General features: G+C 43.1%; 1 protein-coding gene across 2 annotated transcripts in view; it reads left to right on the plus strand.

The window, feature by feature from the left end:
* Positions 1-14,927, plus strand: part of LOC141074257 (antizyme inhibitor 2-like) — a 211,896-nt gene that overhangs the window by 115,420 nt on the left and 81,549 nt on the right. For both annotated transcript variants that reach the window (XM_073561876.1, XM_073561877.1), the window contains exon 5: positions 13,086-13,220. In XM_073561876.1, the coding sequence (XP_073417977.1) occupies positions 13,086-13,220 (135 nt within the window). The remainder of the gene's footprint in view (positions 1-13,085; positions 13,221-14,927) is intronic.

Raw genomic sequence — 14,927 nt, forward strand, 5'->3', positions numbered from 1 at the left:
AGAAAATCAGAACTAATCATTTTTCTTAATTCAATTTGTGTCTTTTCGGTGTTCTTTTGCATCATTCCATATGGTTTATAACAAACATGTGATTTTCTTTTTCTTTCTTCGTAGATTTGATTTTGGGGAAAACTCATTTTAGAAGGCTTTGCTAATACAGGCTTCTGATAAGATTTTACTCTGCCTGTCTTCCCAAAATTAGCACAATTTACTTTCCTCTCACGATTCTCGTGTTTTCTGGCGAAATCAAGGAATTGCGCACATTCAAACAAAGAATCTTTTTGTGACGCAATAACACGAGATGCAGGATTTAGAAACCAAAATTTGCTTACAAAACTCCTTATGAGGGACGGTGTTTTGACATTCTCACTCAGCATTCTATACAAACGTTCATATATGGACATGAACGTAAAAATACATTCCTTCCGACCAATCCTTAATTTTTGAAGAATATCAATATCTGGATGATTTTCATTTGATGAACAAAAAATGAGAATTTTTAATCTGTCCTTATCAGTTAAATTCTCATGTGTCTCACCAGATAACTTTAAAGACAATCTCCTAGCAAAATTTACAGGGATCCACATTTTGAACAACTGATTCTTCTCCTCGTTAGATAAATCAAATTTTCCAGAACAACTTTCAAAGATCTCAGAGTTTCTATAAACATCTATTTTGTTGTCATAAGCAGGAATTATTTGGCATATTTTTATCAAATTCTTCCTCACGCTACTTCGGATTTGGGCCTGTGAGTCTTCTATTTTTAGTGGTACGTCTTTCCCTTGTACGTCCTCTACGTCAGTTCTGAAGTCTCCTCCTACTTCTCCATCTTGTTCCACGTCTGCAAGGTCACCTTCAATGACTGCTACTTGTAACTGTTTCTCCACATTACAGTGAATCTCGGGAATATCACTATCCTCTACACAATCATTTTTAGATTTCTCTGACACAGATCTATGAAATATATCTACCATCTGTAGAATATTTTTTAATCTCTCTCTTTCTCTATTGAAAAACTTAGAATCTAACCTCTGATTCTCGAGTTCACACTCGGCATATAAACTTAACCATAAAACTTCTGAATTAGAATTGTCTACAGACTTAAATTTCAATTTACTCTGCTTAGCAAGACAATTAATGACATCCATTTTATCTTACCTTGAAATGTCTCAGCTCCTTTGATGGACAACGCTGGGTTCCTGTCTTCACACGTCTGGCTTAGGTCTGGTACTTTTGGCACTTGTAGTACTTCTCAATCTATCTGGTACTTCTTACTTCTAGGTTCTATGTGATTCTTGTAAGTAGTGGAATTCCCGATAACTTGCACATATGATTTGACGTTAGCAAAGTCCAATCCCCCGTGTGTGCAAGTTGAGGGAAATCCGCAAAAAAGTACAAAAATTCAGATCTGGCTGGCTCTCCAATGTAAAATAATGCATATCCTGTAAAATACTCAGGACTAGTTACCAGATAAAAATATAGTGGTTTATTTGGTTTCTTCCATCAAAGAAAGGTTATTACAGAAAAACAGGTGAATAAAAATAGGTGAAAGAGAAATTGTCCATTAGATCATGTTCTGAGATCCCACATGGCAAAAGCAACATGTATTCTTCTTCTCTCCGAGATCCTGAATAGCAAATGGCTGCTGTGTCTCAGTTCGTCTTCTCCCATCGCCGTCAAGTAATATACCAGCTGTTATGTCATGTCATCTTGCGTCTGTCTCTCATGATGGTGAGGGAAGAAGAGGAGCGACCTCTACAGTTAGCCATGAATTATATACGTCTCCTAAAGCACGTGGTCTCTACATATATGGAGCTGTCTTTCTACCATGAGCCAAGCTTAAAAATAGCCTATGTCATGTAAGCTAAAGCATTCTACAGAACTGAGTCTTATAAGAAATTAACGGATTATTAATATTTAACACTGAGCATGGCCCCCAAGGGACAAGCTGGCCCTTGGGGCACCCATAACCACTTAGCCTTCTTCTACCTCTGCTCTCGTAGACTGCATCCTGCCGACTACGCCAAATGTAAGCAGTTTGCCGGATGCAGTGATGCAAGGGAGGCAGAGCAAGGGATAACAAATTAACAATTTAATTGGAACAATAGAGAAACTCCTCACAGGGAGAAATTGTAATGTAACAACAATCTAGTAATTAAACTTATTGTGTCTTGAAGCCGCAGGTGATCCGAAGGGGTTTGTAGTACTGGGAACAGCCGGTGGAGTGTCCTGAGATGGGGTCCCAAAGATAACGGTCCAACTTCTGGCGGCAGCGGGTGGTCACCGGTTTTACCCACTTAGCCCCTAGTCCATAATCCTGTGCAGCTAAAGCAAAGAGAGCTGCCGAAGTCCCGTTGTCAATTGTGGGCTGCTGTGCTCTGACCAGCAGAGGAGATCGCAACTTAATGTCCTGCAGCTGTCTCTCACCTCTCTGCGCGAGTGTGGTCTCACTTTTAGCCGGGTGCACGGTGCTCTCCAATCACACCATCCCGCCTGAGTGTTCAAGGGAAGTCGGCCGCAGCACGTTGTGGCGGTGATGCTCAGGGTGCGGAGCTGCTCACCCTGCTGTGCTCTCCCTGACAGCGGGAAACCGACCGCCGCTTTGAGCGCTTTTGGCTTTGCTTCCGGTTTAACCACGCCCTTTCGCCCAGGGTCATGGGGCCTGTCCGGTCCTCTATGCCTTCCCCCGGGCAATATGGGAAGCAACTTCGACAGTTCCAGTTCAATACAGGTACCCGCAGCCCGTTCCGCCTCCTTACAGAACCACATCTACAGTATAACATTCCATCTGTTTGTCAGACGCAAATACTGTACAATTGATTTGAGCGCCGCCTGACAGATGAGCTGAAATCATCTCCCTACTCCACCAGGAATTCCATCAAAATGCAGGCTACATCTGGTCTGCTCCCTGTTGGAAACAGCGCAAGCTGAGTACGTCAGGCAATGCAACTACATCACTGCATTGCACTTTTCAGCACCCACTGCTGTAAATGACAGGCGGGAGCCTGAATTAGATGACTATACACTTTTTATTTTTCTTATTTTATTTTGCCAATAAATGGGGGCTATCATAAGCGGGAGTGGCTGTAGGGACATTACGAGGTCATGACTGTCGGAACAGTCAGAGGGGCTGTGAGCGACATCACAAGAGGGACTGTGGGTGACATTTCAAAAGGGGCTGGCTGTGTGGACATTACAAGAGGGGCCGTGGGGGACAACACAAGAAGTGCTGTGGGAATATCACAAGAGGGACTGTGGGGGACACCATATTATATGGGAGACGATGGGGGACATTATACTGTATATGGAGGGCTGTGGTGGACATCATTCCATATATGAGGAGCTGTGGTGGTGACCATACTACAGTATATAATGATAATGATAACGATAATGATATCGACAACTGCCAACATCTCCTTACCATTATTAACCCCTTCATGACCCAGCCTATTTTGACCTTAATGACCTGGCCATTTTTTGCAATTCTGACCAGTGTCCCTTTATGAGGTAATAACTCTGGAACGCTTCAACGCATCCTAGCGATTCTGAGACTGTTTTTTCGTGACATATTGGGCTTCATGTTAGTGGTAAATTTAGATCGATAATTTTTGCGTTTATTTGTGAAAAAATCAGAAATTTGGCGAAAATTTTGAAAATTTCGCAATTTTCAAATTTTGAATTTTTATTCTGTTAAACTAGAGAGTTATGTGACACAAAATAGTTACTAAATAACATTTCCCACATGTCTACTTTACATCAGCACAATTGTGGAAGCAAAATATTTTTTTGTTAGGAAGTTATAAGGGTTAAAAGTTGACCAGTGATTTCTCATTTTTACAACAAAATTTACAAAACCATTTTTTTTTAGGGACCACCTCACATTTGAAGTCACTTTGAGGGGTCTATATGGCAGAAAATACCCAAAAGTGACACCATTCTAAAAACTGCACCCCTCAAGCTACTCAAAACTACATTAAGAAGATTATTAACCCTTTAGGTGTGTCACAGGAACTAAAGCAACATGGAAGGAAAAAAAGGACATTTTAATTTTTCCAACAAAAATTTTCTTTCAGCATCAATTTTTTCATTTTCACATGGGCAACAGGATAAAATGGATCCTAAAATTTGTTGGGCAATTTCCCCTGAGTACACCGATACCTCATATGTGGTCAAAAACCACTGTTTGGGCGCACGGCAGGGCTCAGAAGGGAAGGAGTGCCATTTGACTTTTTGAATAGAAAATATGCTGGAATATTTAGCGCTTGCCATGTCGCGTTTGGAGAGTCGCTGTGTGCCTAAACACTGGAGCTCCCCCACAAGTGACCCCATTTTGGAAACTAGACCCCCCAAGGAACTTATCTAGATGCATAGTGATCACTTTGAACCCCCAGGTGCTTCTCAAATTGATCCGTAAAAAAAAAAAAAATTACTTTTTTTCACAAAAATTATCTTTTAGCCTCAGTTTTTTCATTTTCACATGGGCAACAGGATAAAATGGATCCTAAAATTTGTTGGGCAATTTCTCCTGAGTACACCGATACCTCATATGTGGTCATAAACCACTGTTTGGGTGCACGGCAGGGCCCGGAAGGGAAGGAGCGCCATTTGACTTTTTGAATGGAAAATTAGCTCCAATCGTTATCGGACACCATGTCGCGTTTGGAGATCCCCTGTGTGCCTAAACATTGGAGCTCCCCCACAAGTGACACCATTTTGGAAACTAGACCCCTTAAGGAACTTATCTAGATGTGTAGTGAGCACTCTGAACCCCCAAGTGCTTCACAAAAGTTTATAACATAGAGCAGTGAAAATAAAAAATCATTTTTTTTCCTCAAAAATGATTTTTTTAGCACGCTATTTTTTATTTTCACAAGGGCAACAGGAGAAATTGGACCCCAAAAGTTGTCCAGTTTGTCCTGAGTATGCTGGTACCCCATATGTGGGGGGGGCACTGTTTGGGTGCACGTCAGGGCGCAGAAGGGAATGAGCGCCATTTGACTTTTTGAAATGAAAATTAGCTCCAATCGTTAGCGGACACCATGTCGTGTTTGGAGAGCCCCTGTGTGCCTAAACTTTGGAGCTCCCCCACAAATGACCCCATTTTGGAAACTAGACCCCCTAAGGAACTTATCTAGATGCATAGTGAGCACTTTGAACCCCCAGGTGATTCACAGAAGTTTATAATGCAGAGCAGTGAAAATAAAAAATCTTTTTTTTTTCCTAAAAAAAAATTTTTTAGTTGGCAATTTTTTATTTTCACAAGGGTACTAGGATAAATTGGACCCAAAAAGTTGTTGTCCAGTTTGTCCTGAGTACGCTGGTACCCCATATGTGGGGGGGAACCACTGTTTGGGCACACATTGGGGCTCAGCAGGGAAGTAGTAACATTTTGAAATGCTGACTTTGATGGAATGGTCTGCGGGCGTCATGTTACATTTGCTGAGCCCCTGTGTGCCTAAACAGTAGAAACCCCCCACAAGTGACCCCATTTTGGAAACTAGACCCCCCAAGGAACTTATCTAGATGTGTGGTGAGCACCTTGAACCCCCAAGTGCTTCACAGAAGTTTATAATGCAGAGCCGTGAAAATAAAAAATCATTTTTTTTCCCTCAAAAAAAAATGAATTTTAGCACGCAATTTTTTTTCACAAGGGTAACAGGAGAAATTGGACCCCAAAAGTTGTTGTCCAGTTTGTCCTGAGTACACTGATACCCCATATGTGGGGGATGACCACTGTATGGGCACACGTCAGGGCTCGGAAGGGAAGTAGTGACGTTTTGGTATGCAGACTTTGATGGAATGGTCTGCGGGCATCATGTTACATTTGCAGAGCCCTTGATGTACCTAAACTGTGGAAACCCCCCACAAGTGACCCCATTTTGGAAACTAGACCCCCCAAGGAACTTATCTAGATGTGTGGTGAGCACCTTGAACCCCGAAGTGCTTCACAAAAGATTGTAACGCAGAGCCATGAAAATAAAAAATCTTTTTTTCCTCAAAAAATGAATTTTTAGCTCGCAATTTTTTATTTTCACAAGGGTAACAGGAGAAATTGGACCCCAAAAGTTGTTGTCCAGTTTGTCCTGAGTATGCTGATACCCCATATGTGGGGAGGGACCATTGTTTGGGCACACGTCGGGGCTCGGAAGTGAAGTAGTGACGTTTTGAAATACCGACTTGATCGAATGGTCTGCGGGCATCATGTTACGTTTGCAGAGCCTCTGATGTGCCTAAACAGTGGAAACCCCCCACAAGTGACCCCATTTTGGAAACTAGACCACCAAGGAACTTATCTAGATGTGTGGTGAGCAGCACTTTGAACCCCCAAGTGCTTCACAGAAGTTTATAACGCAGAACCGTGAAAATAAAAAATCTTTTTTTTCCTCAAAAAATGATTTTTTTAGCCCGCAATTTTTTATTTTCACAAGGGTAACAGGAGAAATTGGACCCCAAAAGTTGTTGTCCAGTTTGTCCTGAGTACGCTGGTACCCCATATGTGGGGGGGAACCATTGTTTGGGCACACGTCAAGGCTCGGAATGGAAGTAGTGACGTTTTGAAATACAGACTTTGATGGAATAGTCTGCGGTCGTCATTACGTTTGCAGAGCCCCTGATGTGCGTAAACAGTGGAAACCCCCCACAAGTGACCCCATTTTGGAAGCTAGACCTTCCAAGGAACGTATGTAAGATGTGTTGTGAGCACTTTGAACCCCCCAAGTGCTTCACAGAAGTTTATAATGCAGAGACGTGAAAATGAAAAAATCATTTTTTTCCACAAAAATAATTTTTTAGCCCCCAATTTTTTATTTTCCCAAGTGTAACACGAGAAATTAGTCCCCAAAAGTTGTTGTGCAATTTTTCCTGAGTACGCTGATACCTCATATGTTGGGGTAAACCACTGTTTGGGCACATGTCAGGGCTTGGAAGGGAGGGAGCACCGTTTGACTTTTTGAGCGCAAAATTGGCTGGAATCAATGGTTGCACCATGTCGCGTTTGGCGACCCCCCTGATGTGCCTAAACAGTGGAAACCCCTCAATTCTAACTCCAACCCTAACCCCAACACACCCCTAACCACAGCCCTAACCCTAACACATCCCTAACCACAAGCCTAACCCTAATTCCAACGCTAACCCTAATTCCAACCCTAACCCTAATTCTAACCCTAATTCCAACCCTAACCCTAATTCCAACCCTAACCCTAATTCAACCCTAACCCTCTTTCCAACCCTAACCCTAACCCTCTTTCCAACCCTAACCCTAACCCTCTTTCCAACCCTAACCCTAACCCTCTTTCCAACCCTAACCCTCTTTCCAACCCTAACCCTAACCCTCTTTCCAACCCTAGCCCTAACCCTCTTTTCAACCCTAACCCTCTTTTCAACCCTAACCCTAACCCTCTTTTCAACCCTAACCCTAACCCTCTTTTCAACCCTAACCCTAACCCTAATGGAAAAATAAAAATAAAAATATTTTCTTTATTTTATTAGTTCTGCCTACCTATGGGGGTGATAATCGGGGGGTTTATTTACTTTTTCTTTCATTTTGATCACTGTGAGAGTGATCAAAATGAAAGAATGGAATCTGCAGCCGGCAAATTCGGCATTTTCTAAGATGGCGGCGCCCATGAACCGGACCCGCCGGACACCGTGAGCGACAGGGGGACTTAGAAGGTGCCGGGGGAGGTGAGAGGGGGTGATGGGGTTATCGGAATCTGGCGGGGAGCAGAGGGAATGGGAGGGGGGCAGATGATGACAGCGGCGGCAGATCGCCGCTGTCATTCAGTTGCGGGGGGGGGCGATCGCCGGTGGGGGGGGTGGAATCGGTGTCTCCAGCCATGTCCGATGCTACAGCAGCATCGGCCATGGCTGGATTGTAATATTTCATCAATTTTCATTGATGAAATATTACTATCGCTCTGATTGGCTGTTTCACTTTTAACAGTCAATCAGAGCGATCGTAGCCACGTGGGGGCGAAGCCACGCCCCCTGTGGCGAAGAACAAAGCCCCCTGTATCTGCGGGTCGGGTGACCTTTCAGTGACCTAGGTCACCCGACCCGCAGGGGGGCTTTAAAGTCATGACGCCACATAGGCGTCATGGGTCGTTCTGACACGACTTTTCATGACGCCTACGTGGCGTCAAAGGTCGTGAAGGGGTTAAGGACATACTGTAAGTTGTAGGTTCATGAGATACAAATGTATATAGTTAAAAAACACCTATTCCCGTGAACAAAATATTTGCTCACATATCAATATACCTCAATAAACATTTATTGAGGTATATTGATATGTGAGCAAATATTTTGTGCATCCCTAGAGGTTTTTTTCTCTTTTTTCCCTTCCTTCATTTCTTATCTATTGAACATTGTTTTCCCACCTTTGTAATTAGGGTGAGGCGCCAAACAATCGTATCTATTAGGGTGCCAACCTCCATGGTAAGGAAGGGTATAGATCAGTGGTCCCCAACCTTTTTTGCACCAGGGACCGGTTTCAAGCAAGACCATTCTTCCATGGCCCGGCAGGGCGGGGATGGAGGTGTGGCAGGGGTGGGGCTTTTATCATAAGGGGGCGGGGCTATGGACGCGGTTGTAGTGTAGCAGTGCATACTTATAATTAAATAACATTTATAATGTGACTCAACTCACCATAGGTTTTGAATGAGTGCTCCATCACCCCCATCCTTGCCTGCTCCATCACCCCATTCTTGCCTGCTCCATCACCCCATCACTCCCTTCTCCCCATCACTTCCATCTCTCCATCATTGCCTTCACCCCATCACTCCCTTCTCCCCATCACTGCCATCTCTCCATCATTGCCTTCACCCCATCACTGCCGTCTCTCCATCATTGCCTTCACCCCATCACTCCCTTCTCCCCATCATTGCCTTCACCCCATCACTGACGTCTCTCCATCACTCCCATCAATGCCTTCTCTACATCACCCCCATCATGGCCTTCTCCCATTACCCCCTCATGGCCTTCTCCCATCACCCCAGGCATCATGGCCTTCTCTCCCCATCACGGTCTTCTCCTCATGTCCCCATCTCCTCCAGGGCCAGGCTCCACCTACACAAACACAGACAAACACACACACACACACACACACACACACAGACAGACATACATGTACACACACAGGCAGACATACATACACACAGACACCACCTCTCTCCTCTCACCTGTCGCAGCATCGCCCGCGCTTCCTCGCTCTGACACAGCAGCTCCTCTCTGTGTCAGTCAGAGACAGGAAGCGCGGGCGGCGGGCAGGAAGCTGGACGGGTCCTTGCAGCTCCGCTCCTGCTATTCCCTCTTGCAGGCAGCGGAGCTGCTTGATCGCTCCCTGCCCGCCGCTACACGCAGTTTAAAAATTGCTGCACGCCGCCCCAGCCCCCGCTACGCCACTGACCGCCCCTGGCTCCCCTTGTGTCCGCGGACCGGCAAGGGCACTGCAGCGGCCCGGTGCTGGGCTGCGGACCGGCGGTTGGGGACCCCTGGTATAGATAGTTTATTGTAGCCTTCTATAGGGCTTTTTTGTCTTCAATTTTTTGCTTTTTGTATCAATTGTTCACGGGAATAGGTGTTTTTTACTTGTATCGTTAAAATAAAATTTTTTTTATGGGAATACATGTTCACTAAACTATGTTATATTCCTTTGTACATATAATTGTCTTGTTTTACAAATGTATATAGGTCTGACTTGAAAATGCAATTGATTACTGTACTAAGCTCGGTTATGTAGTAATGCACTTATGGTGGTTCTAGTGACGTATACATGTACTGATGATGATACCGGTGTTGTATTTATTTACTGATGGTGGTTTTAAAGATGTTTTCATGTACTGATGATGGTTCTTGTGCCATATTTATGTACTATTAATGGCTCTAGTGTTCTATTCATGTACTAATGATGATTTTGGCTTTGTACTGATTTACTGATGATGGTTCTGGTGATGAATACAAGATCATAACAACCATCACTACATGAATACATCAAAAGAACCATCATGCGTACATAAATATGTCACCAGAACCACTATCCATATAGGAATATGGTGCAAGAACCACTATCAGTTTAGTTTCCAATAGGGTATACACCAAATACTGAACACCTTAATTGAAACCAATCAGCCCCCATTATGTTTATGCTATATTAGTTTTCATGAATGTCCTTGGGTTTCACATTTAACCCCTTTACGCTGTGTCTATTTTACATTTTTTCTTTTTCGTTTTTTCCACTCCTTCTTCCAAGAGCCATAACTTTTTAAATTTTTCCATCAATATAGCATCATAAGGGATTGTATTTTTGCAAGGCAAGTTGTGCTTTTGAATTACACCATTCATTTTATTATGCGATGCACTGGAAATCAGGATAAAAAATTCCAAGTGCGTTGAAATTGGAAAAAAAAATGCAATTTGACAATTGTTTTTGGATTTTTTATTTACTATGTTCACTATATGGTAACACTGACCTGGCAAATATGATTCTCCAGGTCAGTTCGAGTACACATATACCCAGTGTCGGACTGGGGTGCCAAGGGCCCACTAGTAACATTGATTTTGGGGGCTCACTTTTCACCTGTATACAAATATTACACTACCCTCGTTCACAAATTTACCTATATCGCTATATATTAATAAACTGGGTAGTTTGGTTAATGAATGATGATATGCTGTTTTTTTTCTGTACAGAGTGAATCAAGTAAATTATACAAAGTATTGCCCATAAAATGGGGTTGGTGGCCCAGATCTGCACAGGGGTCCACCGGGGTATTCGCCTGTTATGGTACGGGCCAGTCCGAGCCTGCATATACAAAACATGTACAGCTTTTTTGGTGGTGAAAAAAGAATTAGGAAATTCATGCAAAAAATATCTTGTGTCACCATTTTCCAAGACCCATAACGTTTTCATTTTTCGGGATATAGGTCTGTGTCAGAATTTATTTTTTGTGCCTAAGTAGACAATTTTACTGATACCATAATTCTGGTGTTCCAATATTTTTCATATTAATTATTTTATATTTTGTTAGATCAGACTTTTACAAATGCAGCAATACCAAATATGTCTATTTTGTTTATTATTATTATTGTTTTATTATTAATGGGGCAAAAGGGGGTAATTTGAACTTTTACTTTTTTATTTTTTTTTACTTTTTAATGTATTTAATAGTCCCCTTAGGACACTTGAAGCTGCGATCGTCTCAATGCTTGTAGTATACATAGCAGTGCAAGAGCACTGAGATTTATAGAGAAAATCATGATCTCCTATGAATGCCAGCTAAACACTGGTTTTCATAGGAGGATCCTAATGAAAGGCACGGGGGTCTTCAGCAGACCCCTGACTGTCATGACAACCACCGGCGTTCAATGTCGTGTGTTAAATGTAGCTGTTAAGAGGCATATGACGGCTGAATAAATCAGCCGTCATGTGCCATGAAAGATGCAGGCTCAGTGTGCAAGCCCGCATCAAAGTCAGGGAGCTGGCGTATAACGTAGCAGTACATCATATGTTGGTAAGGGGTTAAAATAGAATGTAAGGGATGAATATTGCTCTTTATCTCTGACCCGGTCAGGATCGCTGGTGCATCGCTAAATGGTCGCTAGTGAGCTGCCAAACAGGCAGATCTCAGCAGCGACGCAGCAGCGGTCGTTACTTACCTGTCAGATGCGACGATGATGACGTCCTCTGCCCGCATACACGCGTCGCTCGACGGCGCCAGCAGGAAGCCGCCGACAAGAAATGGACCAGGACGTTCTCACGCAATCAGCGATAACCAGTGGGGGAGCCGGTCGGAGGTAAGTATCACATGTAGCGATATCGCTAGCAATATTGCTGCTTCGTCACAGAATCGGTGACGCTTTAGCGATATTGCTATTGATATCGCTATGTGTAAAGCCCCCTTTAGTCTTGGCCCTGCCACAAAGTAATGAAACAAAAGCTACCCATGATGAAAATCTGACCCCAATTGACTCTCCTGGGATTATGGGATACGGCCATGAAACAACTAAGGACCACAATGGCCGGTAATTCGTAATTGAATAGTTCTCTTTTTTTTCTCTACGTTTGATATAGATAACTGCTAATTTAAGAAGATTTTAATAAACATAGTTGATGTCACGGTTCCACCCCTCAGGGTGTCTGGGATGCCGTTACTGACAGCTTGGCCCTCCAATCCCGTACAGGGAAGTGCTGAAGCTGTCAGTACTTTGATTGACAGCATGGCCATCCAATCTGGTTCAGGGGCGTGCTGAGCTGTCAGTGTGCTGATTTACAGGTTGACTAGCCAATCTATGACTGGGAGGCGTCGGCTGTCTCCAAGTGTTCACTATCCTGGGTAATGGCCTTGCCTACTTAACTGAGCAGCTTCTCCCAAACCACTGCCAAATGTATATTCAACAAGTGAGGTTTGTGCTCCCTGTGCCTTGAATTCTGTGTGCTTGATCTGTTGCCTGACCTTGGACGTTGTTCTGACTATACGCCTGTTTAATGCCTTTTGCTCCTTTCCATTATCCTCTCGGTACTCTGACCTCAGAACGTTACCTGACTACGATTTTGTCTCTTCCTTCTGTTTATGATGTTCCCACCTGGCTTCTGACCTTGGACTCCTTGACCACTCTGACTCACGGCTTGACCGTGAGAAGTGACTAGCGTCACAGTTGATTTTATTTCATTTTGGACTTTGGCACTGTCTCTCTTCCTACTCCATTGGCTCCACTGCCGACCGCGCGATGCATGTTTCCAGGTTGAGCTGACTGTCTCTTTCTTACATTCATTTACATATGGTACAGTTGGCAGCACAACAAAGGAGTTTTCATTAGGTGTGATTATATGAATTTTATAAATTACCCCAAGCTTTTCTTCTAAAGTCTGGAAAAAAAATCTATGAATACTGATGTTTTTGAAGAGCAGTGTGAGTCAACTCATTGATTTTTACTCAGAAGGGTCAGTTATTTCCATTAACAAAGTTTCTAGTAAAGCAGAAAGTATAATGATCTCTCAAGAATATAATAAAAACGTACCTATACACTTCAAAAAAGGTTTGATTGACTTTATATTTCCTGATTATTTTCCTACCATCCCTCCAATGCAGGTTGATCCTCCGAATTGCCGCTAATGACTTTGGGTCATATACTTCCCTTAGTAAGAAATTTGGTGCCCCATTACAAAAGTGTGAAAATCTCTTAAAGATGGCAAAGAGCCTGAATTTACTGGTAATTGGAGTCAGGTAAATATTGACTGTTAAATTATTTTATTCAGAATTTCCAATTTAAGTAAGTAAGCATGGAACGCAGCCAGGATTGAAGTCAAGTATATACTATATTTCACTAAAACCAACCATAGCCGGAGACCAGACTTATCTGCACCACACACATCCAATTCTTCCCAGCGTTGCACCAGGTGATGAACAGGTATGTTCCTCACGTGTACATTGAAAAAAAAATCACCTGCCATGGCGCTGGGAAGAGTCGGCCAGTAGCGTAGCTGGACAGGTCTGGACTCCGGCTATGGTCCCAAAGCCAGATCTTTAAGGGTGTGTGCAGACGCTGCGGAATCCGCTGCGGATTAATCCGCACGGATCTTGCAAAAACCGCAGATAAACCGCAGGTCAAAAGACCTGCGGATTATCTGCGGTTTTGCCTGCGGTTTGGTCCTGCGGATTCACCATCTCCACAATGGTGGAGATAGGAACCCGCTGCGGATTCCGCAGAAAGAATTGACATGTCAACTCTTTCTGCGGTCTCAAAACTGCAGGAAATCCGCTCGGATTTTTCCGCAACGTCTACACAGCGGGTTTTGTTTACCATTCACTTGAATGGTACCGTACACCGCAGCTAAAACTGCTGCGGGTCCACAGCGGCCAAAACCGCTGCAGAACCACAGCGGAATCCGCAGCATGTGCACATACCCTAAAGCATATTTTCTCTGAATTGGCAAAGCACTTTAGAGAAATATATACCTGGCTGAAATCATACAGCCAGGCTGTAGTTCTTGCTGTCTGTGGTTTTGGCAGCATGAATCGCCTGACAGGTTCTGTTTACATATACTTATATAATGGAATGATGAACAGTCACTGCATATGAAAGACAAATATAATTATCTTGCTTTTTGGACGGTCATTTATTGCACGCTAAATAGTTGACACCCTTTGTTTTTCAGGGAACAAATAAATGGGCACATTAAAAACCATCATGCCCAGTCCTTACTTTCTCCAATAGCAGTCAGATTGCTCCTACAGTGGGGAACATAAGTATTTGATACACTGACGATTTTGCCAGTTTTGCACCTACAAAGAATGGAGACGTCTGTAATTTTTAATGTAGGGACACTTCAGCTGTGAGAGACAGAATCTTTAAATAAAAAATCCAGAAAATCACATTGTATGATTTATACATAATTAATTAGCATTTTATTGCATGAAATAAGTATTTGATCCACTAGTAAATCAGATCTTAATATTTGGTACAGAAACCTTTCATCGCAATTACAGAGGTGAGACGTTTCCTGTAGTTCTTGAGCAAGTTTGCACACACAGCAGCAAGGATTTTGGCCCACTTCTCCATACAGATCTTCTCCAGATCTTCCAGGTTTCGGGGCTGTCATTGGGCTACATTAAGTTTCAGCTCCCTACAAAGTTTTGGTGGGCGTCTCATCCTAAAATTCAGATAGAAGAAACAGTCATGCATTAAATAAATTGCCATAGAGCATATTAACTATAATAGCAAAAATGCCCCATAAGGCAAAGATTGTAGTCTATCTAGTAAGTCCAAAGTGCATACAGCTCAAAAATTTAGCCATAGGAGAAGATATCAGACAGCTGAAAGATCTGTAGCCAAAGTACCTATAACCCTGATATGGTCATATCATGGTCCATATTTATTGGTCTCCCCCTGGCATCTTAGGTAGCCTGCTGTATAGCACCTCGACACGCATT

This window comes from Dendrobates tinctorius, unplaced genomic scaffold (assembly GCF_039654945.1).
Source record: "Dendrobates tinctorius isolate UK_male_01 unplaced genomic scaffold, ASM3965494v1 ptg000331l, whole genome shotgun sequence".
NCBI classification, from domain to species: Eukaryota; Metazoa; Chordata; class Amphibia; order Anura; family Dendrobatidae; genus Dendrobates; species Dendrobates tinctorius.